Source organism: Rana temporaria, chromosome 2, assembly GCF_905171775.1.
Source record: "Rana temporaria chromosome 2, aRanTem1.1, whole genome shotgun sequence".
NCBI lineage: Eukaryota > Metazoa > Chordata > Amphibia > Anura > Ranidae > Rana > Rana temporaria.
Window position 1 is genome coordinate 43,782,685 of NC_053490.1, and position 26,630 is coordinate 43,809,314.

The 26,630-nt window shown below is 43.0% G+C and overlaps 1 protein-coding gene across 6 annotated transcripts in view; it reads left to right on the forward strand.

The window, feature by feature from the left end:
- The window catches only part of FAT3 (FAT atypical cadherin 3), a 573,478-nt gene that overhangs the window by 506,317 nt on the left and 40,531 nt on the right, over positions 1–26,630 (forward strand). For all 6 annotated transcript variants that reach the window (XM_040340131.1, XM_040340132.1, XM_040340133.1 and 3 more), the window contains 2 exons: positions 12,629–12,763; positions 16,082–16,239. In XM_040340131.1, the coding sequence (XP_040196065.1) occupies positions 12,629–12,763; positions 16,082–16,239 (293 nt within the window). The remainder of the gene's footprint in view (positions 1–12,628; positions 12,764–16,081; positions 16,240–26,630) is intronic.

Genomic DNA, 26,630 nt, shown 5'->3' on the forward strand with positions numbered 1-26,630 from the left:
GCCTTGCATCTTTAATCAGGTTTAGTAGAGACACATGAACATCTAAATTACCTGTAATCCAGACCATCTTGCTATGATTGGTACCAGATGGCACACATGTACTGAGTTTAGAAGAGTGTGGAGCAGCATGAAGGGCAGTTTGCAGTGTAATGCTGCTTATTTCTCCTCTGCTGGTCTACAGAAAATATGCAAAAAGTCCGTAATATTGACAATATCCACACTGGCAACACAATTGCAGGGAAGTTCCTAGGCTTGCCCTGTCTGTACACGTAGGGCCAGATGCACGTAGATCGGCATAATTTTAAGCAGGCGTAGCGTATCGTAGTTACGCTACGCCGCCGCTACTTTGAGAGGCAAGTGCTGTATTCACAAAGCACTTTCGTCTAAAGTTACGGCGGCGTAGCGTAAATGTGTCGGCGTAAGGGCGCGGAATTCAAATGACAAAGATGTGGGCGTGTTTTATGTTAATTCAACTTGACCCCACGTAAATTACGTTTTTTTTTAACGCCGCATGCACCGTCCGTGGGGGTATCCCAGTGCGCATGCTCGAAATCACGTTGCAAATAGTTAATACTTTCGACGTGAACGTAATTGACGAAAAGCCCTATTCGCGAACGTTTTACGCAAACGACGTACACGACGGAAAATTTGACGCTGTCCCGACGTCCATACTTAACATTGCGTACGCCTCATAGACCCAGGGGTAACGTTACGCCGAAAAAAGCCTTTACGTAAACGACGTAAAAAAATGCGCCGGCCAGACGTACGTTCTGAGAATCGGCGTATTTAGCTAATTTGCATACTCTACGCGGAAATCAATGGAAGTGCCACCTAGCGGCCAGCGTAAATATGCACCTTAGATCCGACGGCGTACTAAGACGTACGTCAGTCGCATCTAGCCCCCATTCAGGCGTATCTTGTTTTGTGGATACAAAACAAAGATACGCCGGAGCAAACTAGAAGTTACGCGGTGTATCAATAGATACGCCGATGTAACTTCTTTGTGGATCTGGCCCATGAAAGTAGTAGTAAACCGCATAAAAAAAAACTATTGGGCCCCGGGCAGATGCTTTCATCTTCACCTGATCTTCTTTCCAGGTTTGCAGGCTTTGGAGATATGAGCCCAGAGAGGCAGACTAGACAGCGGTGACTGAGGGTCACCAGCTGTCTGCTCAGGGAGCCCTGGGAACCAAGTGATCAGCAGTGTTTGATCGCTCAGTTCTCAGTGTTAGAACCAACAGGAGACAGATACAGCCTCAGACTGAGGCTGCATCCACCTACTCTAGGTAAGTACTCTAGGTAAGGACAAAGGGTCAGATTCACAAAAGGGATACGACGGCGTATCTGCTGATGCGCCGTCGTATCCCTGTTTCTATCTATGCGACTGATTTATAGAATCAGTTACGCATAGATATCCCTAATGCCGGGTACAGACGAGAGGATTGATCCGCGGATACGGTCCGCCGGACCGTATCCGCGGATAAATCCTCTCGAGGATTTCCGCGGATTTGGATCCGATGGAGTGTACTCACCATCGGATCGAAATCCGCGCCGAAATCCCATCGCGATGACGTGTCGCGCCGTCGCCGCGATGATGACGCGGCGACGTGCGCGACGCTGTCATATAAGGATACCCACGCATGCGTCGAATCATTACGACGCATGCGAGGGAGGGAATCGGACGGATCGATCCGGTGAGTCTGTACAGACCACCGGATCGATCCGCTGAAGCCGATTCCAGCGGATAGATTTCTTAGCATGCTAAGAAATTTTTATCTGCTGGAAATCAGTCGGCCCGAAAAAAATCAGCGGAAAAAGATCCGCTGGGTTGTACACACCAGCGGATCTATCCGCTGGAACTGATCCGCAGATCAATTCCAGCGGATAGATCCTCTCGTGTGTACGGGGCCTAAGATCCGACAGGTGTAATAGTTTTACACTGTCGGATCTTAGGATGCAGTACCGCGGCCGCCGCTGGGGGCAGTTTGCGTCGTAAACCAGCGTCGGGTATGCAAATTAGCAGTTACGGCGATCCACAAAACTTTTTCCCGTCGTTACGTCGCCGCAAGTGTTAGTTTGCCATCGCAAAGATAGGGCACCTTTTACAAAGTGTACAATTACTACACCATGTAAAAGTATACCCGTCTTTCCCGCGTCGCTTTTGAAATTTTTTTCATTTTTTTTTTTTTCTGGCGCAAGTCTTTTTTTCATGTCGCGATTCACAAAACGTTGGCGCGTCGTAATTTCGAGCAAAGCACGTCGGGAAATTTGCGTCGGGAGCATGCGCAGTACGTCCGGCGCGGGAGCGCGCCTAATTTAAATGGTACCCGCCCCATTTGAATTGGCCCGCCTTGCGCCGGACGGATTTAGGATACACCACCGCAAATTTCCAGGTAAGTGCTTTGTGGATCGGGCACTTAGACAGAAAATTTACGCTGCGCCCGGGCTACTTGAATCTTTCCTTTTTCCTTATTTTGATGCAAACTACCAGTGGGCATTTATACACATCACAAACACATGGTCCATTGTTGTCACCATCAGAAAACGCCATGCAGGCATTATTGAGTCCCTATAGACAGAAAGTGGCCACAAAAATGCTGCAGGAGATAAGCAGCATTCACATGCAACAAAGGATGAAATAAATATTGTGATCAAACTATAGAAATTGTATATAATACACAGCCCTTTAAAACACACACAATGTCATTATGGTTTACATCTCCCTTCACCCACTGAAAAAAGCGAGGAGTGCGCACTGCTCACGAGCACCTGAAGCCATTAATGGTTAGATGTAGCGGGGAAACGCGAGAGCATTGAAATGCCAACCTCGATGTGTTTAAAAGGGCACAATCAATTTGTTTAGCTGTATTTGAATGTTTTGAAATGCAAACCTCTTTGCGGCATTAATAGTATCAGGTGTATTGCTCGACTGAATGAACAGCAAAATGAATAAAGATATGTTGACATTTTCTGAATCTCTGTTGGGAAAATCTGTGTAAATAATTCCGAGGCATTATGGCGTTTTAGTGGCAAACACTGATAAATAAAGTGGGGATCCTTTACTGTAGAGGTATTTAATAATGCGTTTTCCCATGTAGATTTTAAAGTGAACCTGTCACCGGGACAAGGGCTCTTGGCCAAGCAGAACTGTCACTAATTACATAAAGTAGCATGTTTTCCCCCCGGGCTTGACAGCGTCTAGACTTGTGTTACATTGTAATACTAAACTCCCCTTGGGCATGGCTACGTCAAATAATTATGTCAGGATCCACGCGTCGGGCAGATTTCTAGGAAAGACTTGGAGATTCTAAAGTAGTACTAAATACGTGTTTTTTTAACCTAATGTATTTTAAGCAGCAATGAGTTGACTTCTTGTCCACCCATCACACTGCGTATGAGCGATCTTAGCACAATAGGAACACTGGCCACGCTTTTAACATCTACTATTACTTTTTAAATCCATAAACATGTGCTATTATTATTATTTTTTTGCAAATTACTTTTTTATAGTTACATAGTTAGTCAGGTTGAAAAAAGACACAAGTCCATCCAGTTCAACCACAAAAAAATAAACAAACAAAATAAAAAACACAATACAATCCCATACACCCAACTCTATACCCACAGTTGATCCAGAGGAAGGCAAAAAACCACAGCAGAGCCTGATCCAATTTGCTACAGCAGGGGAAAAAATTCCCTCCTGATCCCCCGAGAGGCAATCGGATTTACCCTGGATCAACTTTACCTACAAATCTTAGTACTCAGTTATTTTATGTACATTTAGGAAAGAATCCAGGCCTTTCTTAAAGCAATCTACTGAGCTGGCCAGAACCACCTCTGGAGGGAGTCTGTTCCACATTTTCACAGCTCTTACTGTGAAGAAACCTTTCCGTATTTGGAGGTGAAATCTCTTTTCCTCTAGACGTAAAGAGTGCCCCCTTGTCCTCAGTGTTGACCGTAAAGTGAATAACTCAACACCAAGTACACTGTATGGACCTCTTATATATTTGTACATGTTGATCATATCCCCCCTAATTCTCCTCTTCTCAAGAGTGAATAAATTCAGTTCCTCTAATCATTCCTCATAGCTGAGCTCCTCCATGCCTCTTATTAGTTTGGTTGCCCTTCTCTGCACTTTCTCCAGTTCTCCGATATCCTTTTTGAGAACTGGTGCCCAAAACTGAACTGCATATTCCAGATGAGGTCTTACCAATGATTTGTACAGGGGCAAAATTATATCTCTGTCTCTGGAGTCCATACCTCTCTTAATACAAGAAAGGACTTTGCTCGCTTTGGAAACCGCAGCTTGGCATTGCATGCCATTATTGAGCTTATGATCAACTAAAACCCCCAGATCCTTCTCCACTACAGATCCCCCCAGTTGTACTCCCCTAGCATGTATGATGCATGACTATTCTTATTTCCTAAGTGCATAACTTTACATTTATCAACATTAAACCTCATCTGCCACTCAGTCGCCCAATTAGACAGAGCATTGAGGTCGGCTTGTAAATTGGCGACATCCTGCAAGGACGTTATTCCACTGCATAGCTTGGTGTCATCTGCAAAGACAGAAATGTTACTTTTGATCTCAGAACCAATATCATTTATAAATATCTAGCTTTCTCTTATTCTTTTTGATGCATCTTGGTGCTCCTGATCTCCTCTAGCCTCTCTGCAGCCACTTCCTATCCACAAGTACTTACTCCAGGGTTTGCTTCATATCATATCCCTGGAAGGGTGTGCCAGCAGTGGAACATGTCTGTGCAATCTGGGTAGAAACAGACATTTATAGGACCCATTCACATACATGCCACCATTAGTTTTCATGTGTGTAGCAATGCACATCATAATTACATAGTTATATAGTTAGTAAGGTTGAATGAAGACGCCAGTCCATCCATAATGCTCATCCACACACTCATTAATATACTTTGAAGTGTCATGAGTGTTGACATTCTTTTTGATGCCTCTATATGTTTGATCTGTTAATGCAATGCATGCCAATACATATATGCAGCACATCAGTATGCACAGGGCCTTATAATTATCCTCCCTGCAATTGTCAAGGCTCGTTCATACCACCACAGTGCAGTAACATGTAGTAAAACATATGCATTATTGCAATACAGCATGCATGCGTTGGTGTGTTGTGTTGCCATTTATTTTAAATCCTACCCCAATGTACCACCAGAAAGCGACTGTGTTGCAAAGCATGATGTTTGTTTGAAGAGGATTTGAAATGGGTTGTGTGGTATTGGGGAGATTATACGCATATGGTAGGTGCTTTTCCAGTTGGTTGCACTAGTCCAAACTGTGTTGTCCAGCTCCTCTGGATCACTTGGTTCTCTTAGCTTTAAGTTGCAGCGCCCTGCTGCATGGCCCAGTCCTGGCTTCTGAATAGGGGTTCTCCTAACACCCCGTTAGGATAAGGTGTCCAGATTTAGAAAATTAAATCCGGGGACATATTTTTATATTTTTTATTCTAGTAATGGCGGCAATCAGCGACTCTCTGCCCGTCGCCGCTGTCGCCCACCTCACAGCCTATCAAGTCTTACTCTCCGGGCCCCAGATACTACTGAGTGGGGAGAGGAGGAAGATCACTCTGCCAGGGAAGGCAAGGAGATAAGCAGGCAGGTGGCTGGCCAGGACTTGAGCCAAGGCAGAAGAACATGCAAGCGTAGCTGAATTGGCATGCCCCCGAAACGGAAGAAATATTCACTCCGCTCCGATCAGAACATGATCATCAGAAAGGGGCATAGATAATGGGAAAAATACACCCCCCTAAGCTAGTAGGATCGGCGGAGTGGGGGTGTGTAATTCTGAATTTTTATTTTTAATTCTGCACTGACTGTCTTTGAAATTGCCCCAGACTCTGTTCAAATCCAATCCGGGGACAGACTTGGTCCAGGGACAATGTCCTCAATCCGGGGACTGTGCCCGGAAACCGGGGATGTCTGGTCACCCTATGTTAGGAGCCCACCTGAGTCCTGGAACAAGACCTGTCTCCTGGCTGAAGCATCTCTGACCCAAGGGTGAAATATTCTGTCTCCTGGCTAGGGAACTTCTGACCCCTGGGTAAGATCTCTTGGCTGCTGGCTGGGGCACCTCTGACCCCTGGGTGAGATCTCTTGGCTCCTGGGTGAAGATCCTCTTACCCCTAGGTAAAACCTCTTGTCTCCTGGCTGGGACTCCTCTGACCCCTAGGAGAGACCATCTGTCTACCAAACTGGGAGCAGGCTTTAAACTGAGAGCCCTGGGCTAGCCTCAGGCTTGGGTATATAAGAACCCTGTACACCCGTGTACTCACTCATGGTTGCAGGCACATTGTAAAATCAGGACCCAGGATTGAAGGTTCCGGCCTACCCAAGACACTTTGGAGGCTTCAAGTTTCGGATCCCGATCCAGGACTACAGAATCTGGAGAAAACCCAAAAGCACAACTTTCTGCAATAGTCTAGAACCTGGCATTAATCCTTAATGTGAAGCCTTTGTCATATTGTCCTACATTTCTACAGTGGCAGGGGCTCGCACTGTCACAGCTGGCTAATGCAATTCACCTCAATGCATGAAAGTGCACATTGCGGCAAAGTGCGACCCTATAACCCCAACTCTCACAGTAACCACATTAGTTCAAATATTTCTCCATTTGGTTTTAGTTATGGCATTTAGAAACCAAAGAAATAAAAATCCTTTTACAATACAATGGGGAATTCAAACAGAGAACGGGAAAGAGGAATGGGGTTGGGGGAGGAAGAAACAGAAGAAATGTTGCAATAAACCAATGATCAAACATTGGTGCTCTAGATAAGACAATACAGTAGTGCAGTGGGACCCTGGTGTGGGTTTTCTCTTTATTGAGGGAACCATAGGAGGTACAGATTAGAATATGGGAGCCATCCAAAAATGGAAGGGGTCAAAGCTCATTAATTAACTGCATGCTAGCACCTTAAGAGACAGAGACACAAGTCTTGGTCTCTGGAAAACAATCTGCATGTGGATCGCTCTTTGGAGAGCACTTGACAGGTGGTAAGGAAATGTTGTATCCCCTCCTCACCACCTGCTTTAACCCCTTGATCAAAGCACTAGCTCACCACAACTGCCTGCATTGTGGGACCCTTGTAGAGTGGCCTAATTCAGTTAAATGTGGCCACGGCATGTGTACACCCTCAGCTGCTCCTCTACAGCTAAAGGGGGTAGCGGTTAGGGGATGGTCAAAGTGTGGCTCCACCATGGAGTTAAAATGCCCCACCCCCCCTCTACCCCACGTGTGATGGAACCCTAAATGTACGATTTTCTCTAAATGCCATCAAGCAAGTTAAAGCTTGGCGGGTTTCTTCCTGTTCATTATTGGCAGTGGAAACCAGGTTCTCCATTGACATGGAATGTAATTTAAATATTCATGACCATTCCATTGTTTGTGGAGGTACTGTTGAGTTCCAGTACTGCGAAATTGAAGCCTCATGATGCCCTACCTAACTTTAGACAGTAAAGCCCCGTACACACGTTTGGCCTTTTTTCATCGTAAATTCCGACCGTGTGTATGCCCCATCAGAATTATTCCATCGGAAATTCCGATGAATTCCATCGGAGTTTAGATAGAGAACATGTTCTCTTTTACTCCGATGGAATTCCGATGTGATTTTGGTCGGACAAAGGTTGTGTGTATGGGGCTTTACTCCATTAAATGTAAATTAAACTTCTTGTTTACTTCCCCCCCCCCCACACACACATGTTTTGGAACCCTAAATGAGTCATAATTTCTAAATGCCATCAAGCAAGCCTAAGCTTGGTGGGTTTCTTCAGGGTTGTTCTTGTCAGTGGAAACCGAGTCCCCCATTAACATAATACCATTTTGAGATTTGTGACCATTCCACTTTGCATGGAGGTGCTGTCAATTTCCATTGCCACAAGATTGCAACCTGGGCTGCTAATAAGCAATGTCTCAAGATGCCTTTCTAAGCTTTAGACCAGGGGTCTCCAAACTTTTTAAACAAAGGGCCAGTTTACTGTCCTTTAGACTTTAGGGGGCTAGACTGTGGCCATTGGAAATATAAAAGGTCCCGAAATCATTGGGGAAAAAAATCATGCTGCATCTTTTGTTTCAGTGGGAGTAATTGGGCCTTATCATTGGTGTCTGTCAGTGGGGGGGTATTGTGTTCCATTGTTGGTTTCACTTGGAAGAACTATACCCCATCACTAGTGTTTTTGGGTTCAACTGTTTGTGTCATTGGGAGAAATTGTGCCCCATTATTGTGTCATTGGGCCCAATTATTGGTGTCATTCGGAGGAATAGTGACACATCATTTGGTGTCATTGGGCCCCATTGTTGGTGTTATTGGAAGAAATTGTGCCCCATCATTGATATTAATGGGAGGAATTGTGCCCCTAATTGGTGTCCATAGGGGAATTCAGACCCCAAGGGCTGAATAAAAGCAAGCAAAGGACCACAGTTTTGTAGACCACTGCTTTAAACAGTAACCTTATGAAATGTAAATTAAATTCCTCATTTGCTTGCGCCCATCTTTTTCTCTAGAATTCTCAAAGGCCAACTCTTCCTTCATTGGCACACATCAGCACTTGAATCTTGGCCCTGGAATATACAGTTTAGAAAATTATGAATTTGTAACTTGGGTTTCCAGCAGGTGCGTGTCTGTTGGCAAAAAATCCTGCATTAAGTATCGTCCTTTTTTCCACTTTCAGTAATGTGGGGCATATGGCATAGACTGCAAAGCCTTAGAGAATGCTACGTATTTCCATTGGCATTGGTGTTACCTGGCTCCTCACTTCTCTTTTTGCCGAATCTCTGCCAGGTTATAATTCACGGCGAGTCTAATGGACAAGGTGGCAGCATATTAAATCTCAGCCCGCGGCCTGTCACTCCCTGAAGAAGTCGCTCCGGGCCTCAGCTGGATTAGTAACTGAACCATGTCTTTTGTGAAAACAGTCATTTACCCATTTTCCAAAGAAAATATATATTTTCTGCAGTAATGTGAGGCCAGTCAGGAGACGTCAGCCGAGCATTTCCATGACAGCGCAACGTTCACTTTCTATCAGCCGCTGTAATTGATTGCACAGTAACTCGCAAATACGCCTGCCAGATGGCACTTACTTAACTTAAACGTCCCACTGTATATTTTTCTTTTCACTCGCCTGAGTAAAGTTTACATATCATAACTCTGTTAAGCGGAAGAATAACTTTCTGCGGAGAGGAAAACAAATGCTGAAGCTTTCATGTGAAAGACACTTCTGTAAGTTTATTTTAAATTATACAATTTTTTTTCTGTTGGAACAATATAAGGAATATTGGAAAAATTCCAAATCCAGTAAAAAAAGTAACATAATTAGAGTTGAACTCTAGGCAGACATAAAAGACACAAATGAATGAACACACCATTAAAGTGTTACTAAACCGACAACCGTAAAATCAGTCTGTATATGCAGTAAAGAATGCTTGTTATACTCACGTTGGAGCCTAATGGGTTAATCCTGCACATTGTGTAAAAAGGCTGTTTGATGCTGTCTTCTCCTCTTCTTCCACTGTCCCCAATAAATCTCATGAGAGTACAGAGCCTTGGAGGCACTCTGCACATGCTCAGTTTTGCTTTTATTGGGGGAGGGTGGATTTGATCAGTACAGGGCCAATCAGCACTGTCCAGGCAGAGGGTCAGGGCTCATGTGTCTGTCAGAGGAGAATACAAATTCCTCCTACAAGCTTTAACCAGACACTGATCGAAGTTACAAGACTGCTATATACTTTATTACGTTTATTTTCATTGACCGGAATATTAATTTATTCTGGCAATTGCAATGGAAAAACGCACAAGCACTAAATGCGCCTAGTCCCTCTTCTGCCGAAACGCTCCTCTCTTGAATGCACATGTAATTTTTTTTTCTATTTATGCCTTTAAACTCCTGTGAACTCCTATGTGTGTATAGACACATAAGCTAACATGGAGGGGTGTTTAGAGGCAGAAAACACCTGTAGGCAGGTGCAGTCTACTTTCCCCACTGCAGGTGGCACTCAACTGCAGTGGCATTGCAGAAGGAAAGAAGGTCAAGAGGAACACGGTTTCTCTTTGGTTTTCTGGGTCACTGGGAAAGATATCTAAATGGATGCTGGCTCCCAATGTGACTCTGGTGACCATTTTGGGTTGAGCAGAGTCTATTTAAAACCCTGGCTCTCAGACTTGACATGCATTTTGCGTGTGGGTAGTGTAGGGACAGGTCACCCATCTGTCAGGGACAGTAACTAATGGCAGGAAGAGGTTCCAGATGAGTAGAGAAAAAAAACAGGGACATGCCACCTTTCCTGGAAGCCTTTCCGTTTGGGTATGGACCAGCCAGGCTGCATTTCAACCCTCAGAACAGGCGAGTCCTATTGCCAAATTCTTTGCTGCAACATTCTGTGAGGGCACCTGGTTGGGTTGTCTTCGCACCGGGAAGTTGTGCTTTATTAAGCTTCTCCAATACAGTTCTGCTTCTGCAACTGGACTCTGAGTGTTTACTGCCGCCGCACCACACTGCACCTTCCCACACGCCTGAAAAACATGAGTTTTTTAACTCAAGTGTATATGAGGCCTAAATGTATTTTTAAGGACCAGAATATGACCTTACTATGCTTGAGAGGGGATATGATTTTGATTTACAAATACCATACTGGTGACCCCACAATAGGGATAAAACTTTCTCGCTGAAGGGAGTTTAATAAAACACGTGGCCACTCATTAAAATTGGAAGAAAAGAGGTTTGATCTTAAACTGCGTAGAGGGTTCTTTACTGTAGGATCTGCAAGGATGTGGAATTCCCTTCCACAGGCGGTGGTTTCAGCGGGGGGGCATCGATAGTTTCAAAAACTCAGATGAGCACCTGAACGACCGCAACATACAGGGATATACAATGCAATACTGACATATAATCACACACATAAGTTGTACTTGATGGACTTGTGTCTTTTTTCAACCTCACCTACTATGTAACTATGACCTCTTGCAGTCCTTGTACAGCAGGAAGGGGGTGCAAGAGGAAAAAGGAGTATAAGGAATCAATTAGTTAAAGTTTTTTTTCTTAAATATTAAATAAATCATTAATACATGGACACTTTCCTGTCCTGGGCACCCGCGATGTCGACACCCGCAGCCAATCTCTCCTTCTGCTCTCGGGTGCTGCCACCACCATCTTCGGTAAGGGAATCAGGAAGTGAAGCCTTGCTGCTCGATCCCACTGGTCCATGCTGTCTTCTGGGACCTGTGTATCTCGCAGAATACAGCAGGGGGGGGACAGATTAGGCGCCGGACGTGGCGTAGGTCACCGCGTGGGAGAAAATATTTGGATTACACAGGTATCTGCTCCCTCCTCCCCCTTGAAAGTGCCAAATGTGGGGAGGATTCCAAAAAGCGTAAGTTCCATTTTTGGGTGGAACTCCGCTTTAATGTGCTGATATGAAGAATACTGATAGGAGGAGAGAATAGAGTGACCAAGAGGATGAGTTCATCACTGTGCTGCTTCTTCTTTTACTGTCCAGTCACAGGCTAAGGAGGGTCCAAGATGACCTGGGCTCAGAGGAAGGGGTTTAATGATGCTGGACGATACTGCAGAAGAAATACTGGTGGGAAAATCTCAGATATGTATGGGCAGCATAGTACCTTAGTAGTTACCACCACGAATTGCTCTTCAGAGGACGATACATGTTTGACGAGCCCATGGGCGTCCGCTGAACTTTTTTCAGGGGGGAGCATCATTTTAAGGTCATCCATGCTCGGTCCCTTTTTGACAATGTCATGAAGGGGAGGGGCTTAGTCATTATCACATAAAGCGCAGGCATGCAAAGGTTTGAGAAACCTGATGCAACTATCAAGCAACTAGCAACTTTGAATAACAATATCATAAAAAATGGAGCCCCCCCCAAGGAAATAACAACCCCTCCCCCTCTCTGTCAGCTGGAGCTAGAAGAGAGAGCGCGGCTCTAATTGGATTCACCGTGCCGCCGCCTTGCTTCCTGCCTGCTGTTTTTCTCACCGAGGATCATGGCACTGATTTCTAGGGGGGGGGGGGCAAGCGCCCCCCCCTGCCCTATGAAGCGGACGCCCATGGACGAGCCTTATTACAGGAACTGAAAAAGTACACCTTTCACACAGGCGAAGCGATCAAGTTTATCCTCTATGGAGCAGCGGATGTAAACAGACATGTGTCTGTTTATTGCCGCCGACATCCAATCCTCTAAAAACAGAGGGATAGGGAACCATTCCCCAGCTGCCTAGCGGATCGGATGGCAGTTGGGTGTTAAAGGACAGTCGGTCCATTTATATCGGACCGCTCATAGAGAGCCTAAGCAGAGCGGACATGGATCAGACATCCGCCTGCTCAGTGGGTATCAGCAGACAGATTTCCTACTAAGCAGGCGGACTCCTGGCAAAGTCTGCCCCATGTGGAAGGGGCCTAAGAAACAGCCATCCATATATCCCAGGTAAAATTTCCTGTTATTTTGCCCATTAAGCTTTTCTACTGCAATCCATTCTGTGGCAACGTGAATTTTTTCTGTTTAAGCTCTGGCAGCGGATAAGTCCACTTTAAAAAAAAGTAAAGGATTGCTGGTTCGTCTCCTAAGATGTTTTTTGTTTATCTTGCAGGCGGACTGTGTCCAGGATCGGCAGATCCGTGTTTAAACAAGCCGTGTCCCGAGGATATGCAATGCGTTGGATATGAAATCAGTCGGAGACCTTTCATCTGTCAGTGCCCACCGGGCAAACTCAGCGAATGTTCAGGTACAATCCATTATTCAAAAGAAAATTATCAAGTCAGCCACGAGCGTTAAGCATTTTTCAGTATGAAAGACTACAGATGTGTGTTATCCCTAAACCCAAAGGTAATAAATAAAAATACATAGCACAGCAGAAAAGCAACCTTGCATGCTGCGTCGTAAGAATAAATGTTAAAAGATATCACTCTATAGCAGACATGTCAAACGAGTCTTTTGTGGCCTTTAACCTTCCTTTACAGATTTTAGCTGTAGATACTGAAGTTCAAAATGCATGTCAGTAATGTCTATGTGGTAAAAAAAATTCCACCATTGGCTTTTCCACCATCGATAGATTTTTTGCAGCCTTAAACCCCTCTCGGCTGAGCGTGCGCATATATGCGGCCTTGGCTTTAGGGGGTTATACAGAGATGATGCCCACAGCTGCAGGCTGCAAGTGGGCGGTCGGCTTTCCATGGAGAACAACCGATGTGGCTAAAAGCTGCTCGGTTGTTATCCCGGAAGAGCGGGAGGGGTCATCCCCCTCTCCCGCCAACTTCCGCCGCTTTTACTGGGCCTCCAGCGATCCGGCACTTCCGGCATCTAGACACAGACTGGCACAAAGCTGGAAACGGCTTTGTTCCAGTGTTCTGTATGTAAACACAGAAGCAACGCCACAACGTCATTTCGGGTTTACTCAGCTGCCAATGGCGGTTTAAAAAAAAAACGGTATTCAGAATCGCAGTTTTTGGCGATCTGAATACTTTGAAGTGCAGAGGAGGGATTTGGGGTCTTTTAGACCCCGATCCCTCCATAAAGAGTATCTGTCACTGCCTATTACTGGCACAAGGAATGTTTACATTTTTTGTGACAGCAATAAAAGTAATCAAAATATTTTTTTTAAAACACAATGTAAAAAAGTAAATACATTTATAGCACCCCCATCCCCGCGAGCTCGCACAGCAAAGAAAACATACACGTAAGTCGCGCCCGCATATGTAAATGGTGTTCAAATCACACATGTGAGGTATCGCCGCGATCATCAGAGCACGAGCAATAATTCCTCTGTAACTCTAACCTAGTAACCGTAAAATAAAATTAAAACGTTGCCTATGGATATTTTTAGGTACCGTAGTCATCTTTAACATTATACAAAAAAAATGGACTAACTTTACTGTTTTTTTTTTTTTTTTTATTCATGAAAGTGTCTTTTTCCCAAAAAAAATGCGTTTAAAAGACCGCTGCACAAATACCGTGTGACATAAAATATTACAACAATGGCCATTTTATTCTCTAGATTCTCTGCTAAAAAATATATATATAATTTTTTGGGATCAAAGTCATTTTCTAGCAAAAAATACGTATTTTAACTTGTAAAGCCTATTTATGACCAAATGTCATAAATAGGCTTAGTCATGAAAGGGTTAACACGTGTTTGTCCTGGTCTTTCCATCCAATGTCAGAACCTCATCTCAGAAACATTGTTTTGGCTGAACGGGCACAAATTCCTACTCCAAATCTTGTGAAAAGCCTTTCCAGAGAAGAGTGAAGTTATAGCCCCAAAGGGGAGCCAACTTCAAAGTACTACCCATAGCTTTGGTTTAAGAAGTCCATCCAAGCTCATATAGGTGTGCTAGTCAAGCATCAACAAAATATGGGCCATATAGTTTAAAATAGCCATGTTTATAATAGATTTTATAAAATATCTGTTTTTAAAAAACAAGTCATTGATTTTATCACTGCTATTGAATTCCACAGAGGCCCACCAACGCACATTTGACATTTGATATTGTAAATAAATGTTATGATACAATCCTGATTTGCATTGGCTCTGTGAACCTGGTGCTCTTAGTTAGCTAGAACTTCCAGGAATAATAGGTGAATTATGGTGCATAAACACTTGCAGATCTAGTTTTTGCTCACCTTTTGATAAACATATATTTAATAACTAGACAATATGTGGAAAATATGGATATAGCACCCTTAAAACACATTCTTCAGTAAATCAAATAGAATAGATTGTCTTCCCTACTGCATAGCAGGCATTAAAAGCTAGCATTGCCTAACCCATACACAATATTCAGACCAGACTGTGGCTCCCCAACAAAGGCATTCTCACAGGGTGTGCCAGGTGAACCTGGGCATACCCTAATTACCCCGTGCTGTGCCTCAGAAAAGGGATATGTGGGCAGTAAATATGAAGCCCAGCAGCCGGACCATACATCATGGTGCCTGAGTACATCATGGTGCCTGAGCCTCAATGCTTGGGTGAGTAAGGGTCTGTGGCTGAAGTCTCCTCTCTCCCTTCTCTCTCCTGCCTCCCAAGTGAGTGTGTACACTAAGGTAAGGGGGGTGTAAGGGTTGCTCTGTGGACTTTGATGTAAGGGGGAATTGGGAACCCTGATTTAAGGGGGGAACTTGGGAACTCTGATGTAATTGGGGTCTTTGGTAAGCAGAAACTCCTTAAATCAGTGGTCCTGTTTACACCAGAGTACAAAGCGTTTCCCCTTTTGGGGTTGCTTGAAGAAAAGGTGGCAACCCTACATCCAACAAATACTGGTCTTGTCTGCTGCCTCAATCTGTACTACACTGTGCATGCCATTTGATGGATTCATGCTTAGGCATGGAATGTTGCATCATTAGATGACATAGGAAGTGTGTACATAAAGCACAGCAACAGGTAAATTGCCTGGTAAATTTCAGTAATGCACACACATACGGGTTTCCCGGCTGACTTTTTACCGCCGGGAAACCCGAGGGGAAAGCCGAGTACCGGCTCGGCAGCTTTTTCCCCCTACAAACGCTGGTTTACCTGGCAAGAAAACTGCCATTAGAGCTTTGGCCGGGAAACCCAGCCGTGTGTATGCTCCACCGCAGTGTTTCCCATAGGAAATCTGCCGGGGAAAAAGACTGTCGGGAATCACGGCAGTAAAAAAGAGAACATGTTCTAATTTTTCCCGCCGTGATTCCTGGCGGTTTTCCCGGCATTTTTTCTGTTGGTAAAACTGCCATGGAGCATACACACGGACAGTTTTCCCGGCCAAAAGCTGCCATGGCAATTTTCCTGACAGGAAAACTGGTCGTGTGTACGAGGCATAGGTATAAGGCCTGGAACTTAGCCTGAGATCATGATGAAGGAAGCAAAAACCTTTCTCGGGTGAAAGCAGTGGATAGGTTGTCTTCTCTAAGTGGTTCTAAATCTATTATACCAAACATTTTTGGATGAGCATACATTATATTAATAATAATTATTTTATTTGATGATCTTATTATTGTGTTATAATGTTTCTATCACTAAGGATCATTAAAGTATTTTTTAATCTATTATTATTTTACTTAATTTCAGGCCACACGTCCCTCAGTTTTGCTGGGAACAGCTACATCAAATACAGGGTCTCTGAAAACAGCAAGAGAGATGAATTCAGACTGGGCCTACGAATGAGGACCCTTCAGAACAATGCCATCATCATGTACACCAGGTCCAACCCCTGCATGATTCTAAAGGTAAATGGATAGTGTTTGTGATCTGCATTTTGCGAACCCTGCTTTAACTGACATCAATTAAATGAAAGGAAAGGGGCCGGGATAGTCAGGCTCAAGAGGAGAAGTCAAGACGATGCTGGCTGTCCTTCAGCCAGGAGATGAGGCAGGCACGACTTGACTTGCTGCAGCTTCTAATGCATACTGTGAGACTTTACAGTGTGCTATGAAATCAGAGAAAGCAATTTAGTACAAGAGAAGAGCCTGTACAACTGTGCAAGACTGAGGGGAAGGCTGGAGTTCACCTTTTAAGGCAAGTCTGTTGCATTGCCTATTCAAGGCAGTGCAAAGGTTTGCTTTAAGGGTAAACCCACCACCACACAATAGTTTTTGTATGGTATGTGTTCTCCCCATATTTGTGTGGGTGTACAACGAGTTCCCTCCTACAATCCAAATACATGCTGGTGGGTTGTCTTTCACTTAAAGTGGAACTTTAGCCAGAAAATTAAGTCATGCTAGATGACTTCAGGCTTGTCCATTTTGCAGGTATAACCATGTAAAACATTAAAAAAAAGTGTCTATACTGTTTAAAATCCAGTAATGTCTCACCCTGCCCATAATTATTAATGTGGAATGTATGTTCCTTTCTAAAGAACATAATTTTTCATCAAGTTGTTATGGGTAAAAGGAGAGAAATTATTGCTTATCATCTAAATATTAAACTGGCACCACATCCCTTTGAAAAACATTTATACAAAAATCAGGAGGTTTTGGGATTTTAAAGGTGCAAATATTACAACAAAATTACACTGATAAAATATTCTTTATTGAAAATGTAAAAGTCCAAATATAAAAATCTGATCATACAGTACAGTTGAAAGTTGCAAACTGAATTATTCTCTACATGTTTCGCCACAAATAGTAGCTTTCTCAGGAGAATTTTTTAATCAGGCTCTGTAAGCACTAAAAAGAATTTTAGAAAAACATACAGACAAATTTGATAACTGTACAATATTAGACAATTGTTACAACTGACAAAATTTGGGTATGGGTAAAGTTCCGCTTTAAGCTTTCCCTGTTATATGAGTTTCCATGATGTGGTAGACACAAATAGTAAACTTATCTGCAACAGAAATGAGTGACAATGGTCTGTGTACTCTGTAAGGCTTGAAAAAAATAGTAAAGACATGGGAAACAAAAATATATAGTATGTTTTAGGTATAAAGATACAGGATTTATATATAGATATAGATAGATAGATAGATAGATAGATAGATAGATAGATAGATAGATTGTATACAGTAAGCGACTTACTTTTGTGTTTTAGATGTTCTACTGTAGTTCTTTAACTCAAGATGAGATTTTTATTTAAAAGCACTTTGCAAACAGCAAATTAGTGTAATTATTCCACCAATCAATTCCTTCTCATGCATAAAATAACAGAAAAAGGCAAAAAGCGTACTTGTGCAGCCCTCCCTTGAGATTATAGAACTGCTGTATCCCTCGTTCCCATTGCAAAATCTTTGAAGGCTCTTTAGAAAGCTTTTGTATTTAAATTGGTAGTTTGCAACCGAACGGCTTGGCAGAAAAGGCCTTTTAGGTCATTACAAGTAATTAAAGACAGAAAATGTATACACACGTGTATAAATTTCTTTACACTCGAGTCTGATAAAAGGAAAGCCATGTTATGTACCGAGAGATTTTCTGAGACAAATATTGCTATATTACCAGAGAAAATATGTTTTCTCTTAGATTTGTACACTTATGACACAAATGCACTCTATCTTTAATATGATTGCAATGTTGTTTGCTCAAGAGGACCCAAAAAATAATAACCTCTTGTCTGTAGAATGTTTTCTGATGTGGTGAGGACATAACCAGACATAACACAGAGCAGTTGTATCTTGTGAGACTGAAGATAGCAGGTTATATTCTAGAAGTGATTATTTTGTGTTTAAAGAGTAATGCTGGCCATACACTCCACGAAAAATCGTCCAAATGAACTTTCGAAAAACGAACGTTCGGTCGTGAGCGCAAATGATAGACGAAAAAAAATGTTGTTTTTTTTTTACATATACCTAGTGCAGAAAGTTCGGATGGAAACACATTAACCTTCGATTTATCTTTATCCTTCGGCAGAACATTTCCAAATGTGTCCTCCGTTTTTTCGGCTCAAAAACATCCCAACGATAATCGATTTTGTGCCCATTAACTGTTCGAAAAACGAAAGAACTGTCTGAACGACCGATTTTTGGCCGAATTTTCGTATAGTGTATGGCCAGCATTAGTTCATTTTTACCAAAAAATGCCTATGCAGATAAGGGGAGGCTGTAGATAAAAACAAACTGTGCAGCTTTGACCACAGGTAAATAATGCTCTTGCTATAGGTGTAGGCTATTTACAAACTTCTGAAGCCTGGCCAAAAAACTCCCAGAAATGGCAAGGCATTCCCCCATCCTGGCTCGTTGCTAAGGCACTATCAGTTGTTAATGTTCACCCCGACCATCGCAGGTAACAGCTCTCAAACCTTCTCACACATGTGGTTCACTATCTCCTTTATTGCAGTTCTGCTGCGCTCGGAGCTACTGCAACGGGAAATAAAGAGCACATGTGACCGGGTTTGAATAAGAAAAAGAGAGCTCCTGTGATGGTGGGGTGAGCAGGAAGGGCTGGGGGTGAAACTGTTTTATGAACTGGAGCTAGACTTCAGCATTGCACCATTGAAGTGATGGTTTATATGTCCTTGAAGCACTATCTGTGTGGGGACGGAATGTAAGAATGTGTTAGACCAGTTCCTACATTAGCCACCCCTCCCAAGTTTTGAATATGGGGATTTGATTGGATAGTGAGTCATTCTGGTGGGAAGTGTAGAGAGGAGGAAGTCATGTAGTTGGCGCCTGTGGGACTAGGTTGGGTCTTCTTTAGAGATGCAGTGACACTGCAAGCAACTGGCGTTTCCCTGGCTGGCGGATATTCAGGTGCCCCGATGCCCAAGAAGAACTTAAAAGGGGAATGAACTAAAGATACGTGCCCTAGGGGGAAAAACTGGCAACTGCCACTGCTAAATATGGAAGAAGTTGTATGTCTTGTCTGGACATCTGGCATCTAATCGCTTGTCTGATTTTGTGGGTGGCCTATCCTGAAACTGATACCTTGCTCTGCCGGGTGATGAATTGGGGTGAAGTGTCATGTCAAGGTGTTTGGGTAACTGATTACTTCAATGCTCCCTCTGGCAGTGGGGAACCACACTAACATAGAAATGGGGCAGGAGGCCTGCTTATGGTACCCAGGGATGCAATATTGTTCCAATGTTTTCTTGGCCTTCCTACAGGCAGGTTTTTCCTATGTTAGTGGAAGTTTTCCCAAGTACTCCATTTTCATTTCACATTCCAAACCAGTCACATATTTGTCTTCAGACCAACTCTAGACTATATATTATGACCGGGTAGAAACGTGCCTCAAGAACTGCTTGGGATGTCCTCTGTAAGGTGTTATGAAAGAGGACAGAGTCTGTGTTTATGTTGGATATATTATGCTTTAAATTTAATATACCATTAGCTTATGGTCCTGTAGCAGGAAATTAAAGTGTAAGTACAGCCAAACCTTCCATGTCTAGTTTTGGATAGAGTGAGGAGGAATTAAAAACCCATGTTGGGGACTCTGTTATAAAGATTTCCCCTCACTTTTTGTCTTACTGCCATACTCCAGAAAACACTGGCTGGCCATTTTTGGCTTTGTGACCTCTCAATTCTGGGGCCGAGCCAGGGCATGCAGAGAGGAAAAAAAGGGGGGAGAAGGAAGAGAGAAGCATAGAATGAGGGTAAAGAATGGAGAGGGTGTGGGGTCACCACCAACTGCCCTCTCCATCTATCTTTGCCGAGTGTACGTAGGGATATATTGTCATGTACGATATACAATTGCTAAAATTTTTATTTTTTTGTTTATAGCGCAAAAATTAAAAACCATGATGATCAAATACCACCAAAAGAAAGTTATATTCGTGAGAAAAAAAAGACATATGGCCGGATTCACAAAGCACTTACGCCGCGTAAGTGTAAATATGCGCCGTCGTATCTGTGCGCCATGCCCACAAAATTAGATACGCCTGAAAATAGGCTTCATCCGACCGACATAACTTTCCTACGCCGGCGTATCGTGGGAGCATATTTACACTGGCCGCAAGGGGCGCTCACATTGATGTCCTATTCACATATGCAAATGAGGGAGATACGCCAATTCACGAACGTACTTGCGCCCGGCGCATTATATACGCGGTTTGCATAAGTCGTACGTCCGGCGTAAAGTTATGCCTCATAAAGCAGGTGTAAGTCAGCAGCATCCATGCAAATGGCTGCACCAGGGAACTCAGCCATCGTATTTTACGTTGTTTACGTAGTACGTGAATAGGGATGGGCGTAGGTTACGTTCACGTCGTAGGCAGTGATTCGTCGTATCTTAGGGAGTAGTTTCGACGTGATTCTGAGCATGCGCACTGGGATACGTCCACGGGACGGCGCATGCGCCGTTCGTTTTAAGTACTTCTATAACGCTTGGCCAATCATTTGCATGGGGTCACACCTCATTAGCATGTCTCACGCCCACTTCCACTTACGACGGCTTACGTTGAGGGAACCCAGCGCAGATTTGGCAGCACTGGCTTTGTGAATCCAGTGCTTGCCTCTCTGCGCTACGTCGGCGTAGCGTATATTAGATACGCTACGCCGGCATAAATATGCGCCGATGTATGTAAATCTGGGCCCTACATTTTATTTGGGTACAGCATCGCACGACTGCGCTATTGTCAGTTATATTAATGCAGTGCCGTATCACAAAAGAAATGGCTTGGTCATAAAGGGGGGTACATTTTCAGGGGGTCAATGGGTTAAAAAAGCACATTGCTGAATAGCAAAAATTGGTCTGGTCATGAAGGGGGTAAAATCTTCCAGAGGTCAAGTGGATAAAATTCAACTTTGCTTGCATGTGTCGTTTTTTTTGCGAGTTGGGGATGTGGTGTCTGATGATCACCCATTAATACTGTCTTTGATTCTTTTGGAAGCATATTAACATGTTAAAGCTTATATTTTAGTGATTGGGTTCACCTATACTTTAAATGCTAAAAAAGGTCAAGCTTTTAATTTCAGAATGTACTTCTACATAATCTGTAACTGTTATATACTTTATTATAATTATTATTAGGCATTTCTTTTTAAGAAAATATGGCTTTAAAGTCCTTTTTCTCTCCTATCTATTGGAAACCACGATGGAGGAAACATGTCCACCGTGCCTGACAAGTATTCCTGGGAAATCATTACAGAGCATATGGAAAGGGTTGTATCCTTTCTCTCAACATCTGTCGGTAAAAAGAAGGGGGTTAAGAAGTATAATGAGATTAGAGCATCCAGTCCGGAATCCTAATTTGTTACGAAATCACCTTCAACGCCGGTTGGAAACACAACCGTTACTGCTTTTATTTTATTTTTACAGACTGCCTGTCTGAGCAATAAATGAAATCTTTCTGGCACTTCTCTAGGATAATGTGTTACCAAGTGCGCCTTCACTTTTTTTTTTGTTCTTTTATGAAGACTGTAGCCTTTTTCTTTTTTTTTACTGCATATTGGCAAACCTCACAGCTTGGATAGTCTCCCGGTAGTGACTTGGTTGGGAAACACGCAACATTTTAATTAGATACACCCGCCACGAAGTACACACATGGAATTTAATATCTTATTCAGAACAAGTCCCGGAGTAACTTGTTGGCATTTAGGAGACGCACTTGCAGATGGACCTTATATGGCGGAGGTATCCCCAGAAGTAGTTTTAGTGTGGCGGTAAGCACAGATGGTATCCAGAAGCTGAAAGTATAGAGGCCAAGGGCAAGCTGTTTTCTTGCAGCTGTTGGGGAGCTACAAGTCCCAGCAGATCCTAGCAGTCAGTTGTGATTTCGGTGGAGGTGATGTAAAGTGTACCTGTCATTAGGAGTGCTACCAGCCAAATGATGGTCCTAATAATACAATCATCTGATTTCTCAGTAAACAATCTAAAGAAAAAAAGCCACAAAGCCACAGTATGGGAACCTAAAATGTAAACCTGAATGTCAATAATAAATAAACCCTTCCTTGCTAGGAAAAAAAAAAAACACCAACCCCTGAAAATACTAATGAATAAATGAATGATAAATATCAATAAGTAACATTGCTGACTGGAGGAAAGGCACACACCCCCTCTCATAATAGGCAGAGACTCTCAGAGGTGTTTTGTAATAGGACCTTCTCCCTGCTAATTTATTTTAGCAACCTCCCTGGACTGAAGATTCAGGCTCCTTTTGTCTAAAGTGTCTGAGAATTTGTCAGGAGTTATCAGGCTGATAACAGAGGAACAGTTCAGGAGAGAGCTATGGGACTTAGCTCGTTGAAGAGAGATAACAAAATACTGCAGATATATGATCCCAGCTCAAATTTCATGAATCGGTCACCTTGTACCTTTACCCCTTTAGGCTTTTAAACAAAACTTTTAATTCTATTTTTTTGGTAACTATTTTCTGGACATTATAGGAGGTTCAGATCGGTGAACAATATTACATATTGATTTGAACCTTCTCTAATCTCCAGAAACGAATAACTAAGTAGACCATGCCTCGTTTTTGCTTCCCCAAAATAAATACCAAAAACCAAAAGTGCTCATCAAATTCCTCAAAATATCCCAAAACCCAGCATGTTTCGCCTCAAATCAAGGCTTCTTCTGGAGTGAAATTGTTTCAGTATTGTGCAAAAATTGTGAAAGTAATGCTAAAGCAGCAGATGAATGAGCTTAAAGTACCTTGTTGATGTTATATATGATATTGAACGTTCTTATACTTGGTTTTCTACATTATAGTTGTATTGTAACCAATTGCATTTGGGGAAGTTTATGTTAGTTTTTTGTACAAGGCTTTCAGCATACAATACAAATTAAAATATATTGTATATACAAATATCCCCGTCTAATAATTCATCTTTAAAAGAGAGGTATGGGAATCATTCATTTTTTAAAATCATACTTACCTAGGTGGATGCAGCAATGCTTCGATGCTATGTCTGTCAGCTCAAAGACTGAGAACTGCGTGATCAAACACCACCCATAGCTCGGTTCTCAGAGCTCCCAGAGCAGAGAGCTGGTGACTATCAGTCACCGCCTCTCTGTTCTTCCCCCCCACCATTCTCAATGTGCTGGGCTGTGAAGGGGCAGGAGCCAACTCAGGCTCGCATCGGCTCGTTGACAGCCTGAGCTGGGTGCCAGTCCAGGCATGTTGGCGGACCATATGGATCTCTCCCAAGCTTGGACTGGCTCTGTGAAATCAGTCAACAGTGGGCTGCAGCCCGCTGTCTGCTGAAAACAGGTCACAGGAATGAAGAACGAACTGCACTTCTGTGATCCACAGGAGAAGTACAGCCAAACAAGCTTTGTCTGTACTTCTCCTTTAATATTTAACTTGACTATAGCACCTAACCAATCCCCTAACTGGACCTTGACAGTCAACTTTACCTTAAAATAAACCTTTAAAGCTGAATTCCTTTTCTGGATATGTTTACATAGTTGCATAATCCCAGGTTGGACCAATGAAAGTATGCATGGGTCATACAGTTGCAAGAAAAAGTATGTGAACCGTTTGGAATGATATGGATTTCTGCACAAATTGGTCATAACATGTGAACTGATCTTCATCTAAGTCACAACAATAGACAATCACAGTCTGCTTAAACTAATAACATACAAAGAATTAAATGTTACCATGTTTTTATTGAACACACCATGTAAACATTCACAGTGCAGGTGGAAAAGGTATGTGAACCCCTAGACTAATGACATCTCCAAGAGCTAATTGGAGTGAGGTGTCAGCCAACTGGAGTCCAATCAATGAGATGAGATTGGAGGTGTTGGTTACAGCTGCCCTGCCCTATAAAAAACACACACCAGTTCTGGGTTTGCTTTTCACAAGAAGCATTGCCTGATGTGAATGATGCCTTGCACAAAAGAGCTCTCAGAAGACCTATGATTAAGAATTGTTGACTTGCATAAAGCTAGGAAGGAATATAAAAGTATCTCCAAAAGCCTTGCTGTTCAACAGTCCACGGTAGGACAAATTAAAGATGACTGCAAGAGCACAGTGCAGACTGCTCAATGAGGTGAAGAAGAATCCTAGAGTGTCAGCTAAAGACTTACAAAAGTCTCTGGCATATGCTAACGTCCCTGTTAGCGAATCTACGATACGTAAAACACTAAACAAGAATGGATTTCATTGAAGGATACCACAAAGGAAGCAACTGCTGGGGCATCATGGTTTGGGGCTGCTTTGCTGCATCAGGGCCTGGACAGATTGCTATCATCAAAGGAAAAATTAATTCCCAAATTTATCAAGACATTTTGCAGGAGAACTTAAGGCCATCTGTCCACCAGCTGAAGCTCAACAGAAGATGGGTGTTGCAACAAGGACAAGGACCCAAAACATAGAAGTAAATCAACAACAGAATGGCTTAAACAGAAGAAAATACGCCTTCTGGAGTGGCCCAGTCAGAGTCCTGACCTAAACCCGATTGAGATGCTGTGGCATGACCTCAAGAAGGGGATTCACAACAGACATCCCAAGAATATTGCTGAACTGAAACAGTTCTGTAAAGAGGAATGGTCAAGAATTACTTCTGAGCGTTGTGCACGTCTGATCTGCAACTACAGGAAACGTTTGGTTGAAGTTATTGCTGCCAAAGGAGGTTCAACCAGTTATTAAATCCAAGGGTTCACATACTTTTTCCAACTGCACTGTGAATGTTTACATGGTGTTTAATAAAAACATGGTAACATTTAATTCTTTGTGTGTTATTAGTTTAAGCAGACTGTGATTGTCTATTGTTGTGACTTAGATGAAGATCAGATCACATTTTATAACCAATTTGTGCAGAAATCCATATCATTCCAAAAGGGTTCACCTAATTTTTCTTGCAACTTTACTTGGCCTGGAAGTTGGAAATCACTGAAGTAGGCACCTTTACTGCAGTGATTGCCACTAGCTGTCGGCTTCCATGTCCACCAGCTTCCCCGCTGCTTAATGAATACAGAAGTTTGCTTGCTTGACAAGGTTACCATTCAGATAACACTTTAGGCCCCTTTTACATGGAGCTGACTCTGCCTGGAGTTCACCTACTCAGCATGGAATCTGTCTGCTGATCCCCGCTGAGCAGGCAGATGGCTTGTTCATGTCCACTCCGTTTATACAGAACAGGCACAGACACATCCCGCTCTCCTCGGATGTTTGCAGATGTCAACGGACACATGCTGGTTGACACCCAAGAGCCACCCAATCCGATCAACGGATGGGGAAGGGATCCCCATCCATCTGTTTTTAGTAGATTGGATCGGATGTTGGCGGGTGTCAACAGACACATGCTGGTTGATACCCACCGCTCCATAGAGGGCAATAGATGGTCTGATCGGGTCCACCTAAAAAATTGACAGTGTGAAAGGGGCCTTAGGCCTCGTACACACGATCGGTTAACCAGAGGACAACCGTCTGAAGGACCGTTTTCATCGGTCAAAACCGATCGAGTGTGGGCCCCATAGGTTATTTAACCATTGGTTAAAAAAAAGCCAACTTGCTTTAAATTTAACCGATGGATTCCTAACCAATAGGTCAAAACCGATCGTTAGTAGGCACGACCATCGGTTAAAAATCCACGCATGCTCAGAATAAAGTCGACGCATGCTTGGAAGCATTGAAATTTTTTTTCAGCACGTCATTGTGTTTTACGCCACCGCGTTCAGACGCGATCGGTTATTTAACCGATGGTGTGTGGGCGCGACGGACCATCAGTCAGCTTCATCGGTTAACTGATGACAACGGTTCTTCAGACCGTTCTCATCGGAAGGACTGATCGTGTGTACGAGGCTTTACAGTTTCTGAATGAATATAAAGTGTTTTCCGATTGACATTTCAGCTATGGAACTACAGAAAAATAAGTTTCCAAGGTGCACCAAAGATTGCAAATGTGCTCATGGTAGTAGGGGCAGGAAAAGGAAGTTGTTTGTGTATGATTGTTTTAGTAGTTTTTACTCGTTAAGAATTTGTTTAATATTACATATAATAAAAACATAAATCACAGTCTATCATCGTGCTATGCCTGTAATTGCTATTAGAAAGATCAGCTGCCACATTCATGATATTGACTTGCAAAATGGCCACCCTGCTGTCAAGTAAGAATGTTCTTTCTCTAACCGAGGCAGTTTCAGATTGCTAACCACATATGATTAAAGTGTCAGGTTTAAAGTCATAATAAAAGGAAAATCCTCTAATCCAATCCTATGTGTCTACCCTAAACACCTAATCATCATCAGTAAGTGATCTTCGCCTGTGTTTATCTAAGAGCTGTACGGCAGTGTCGGCGGTG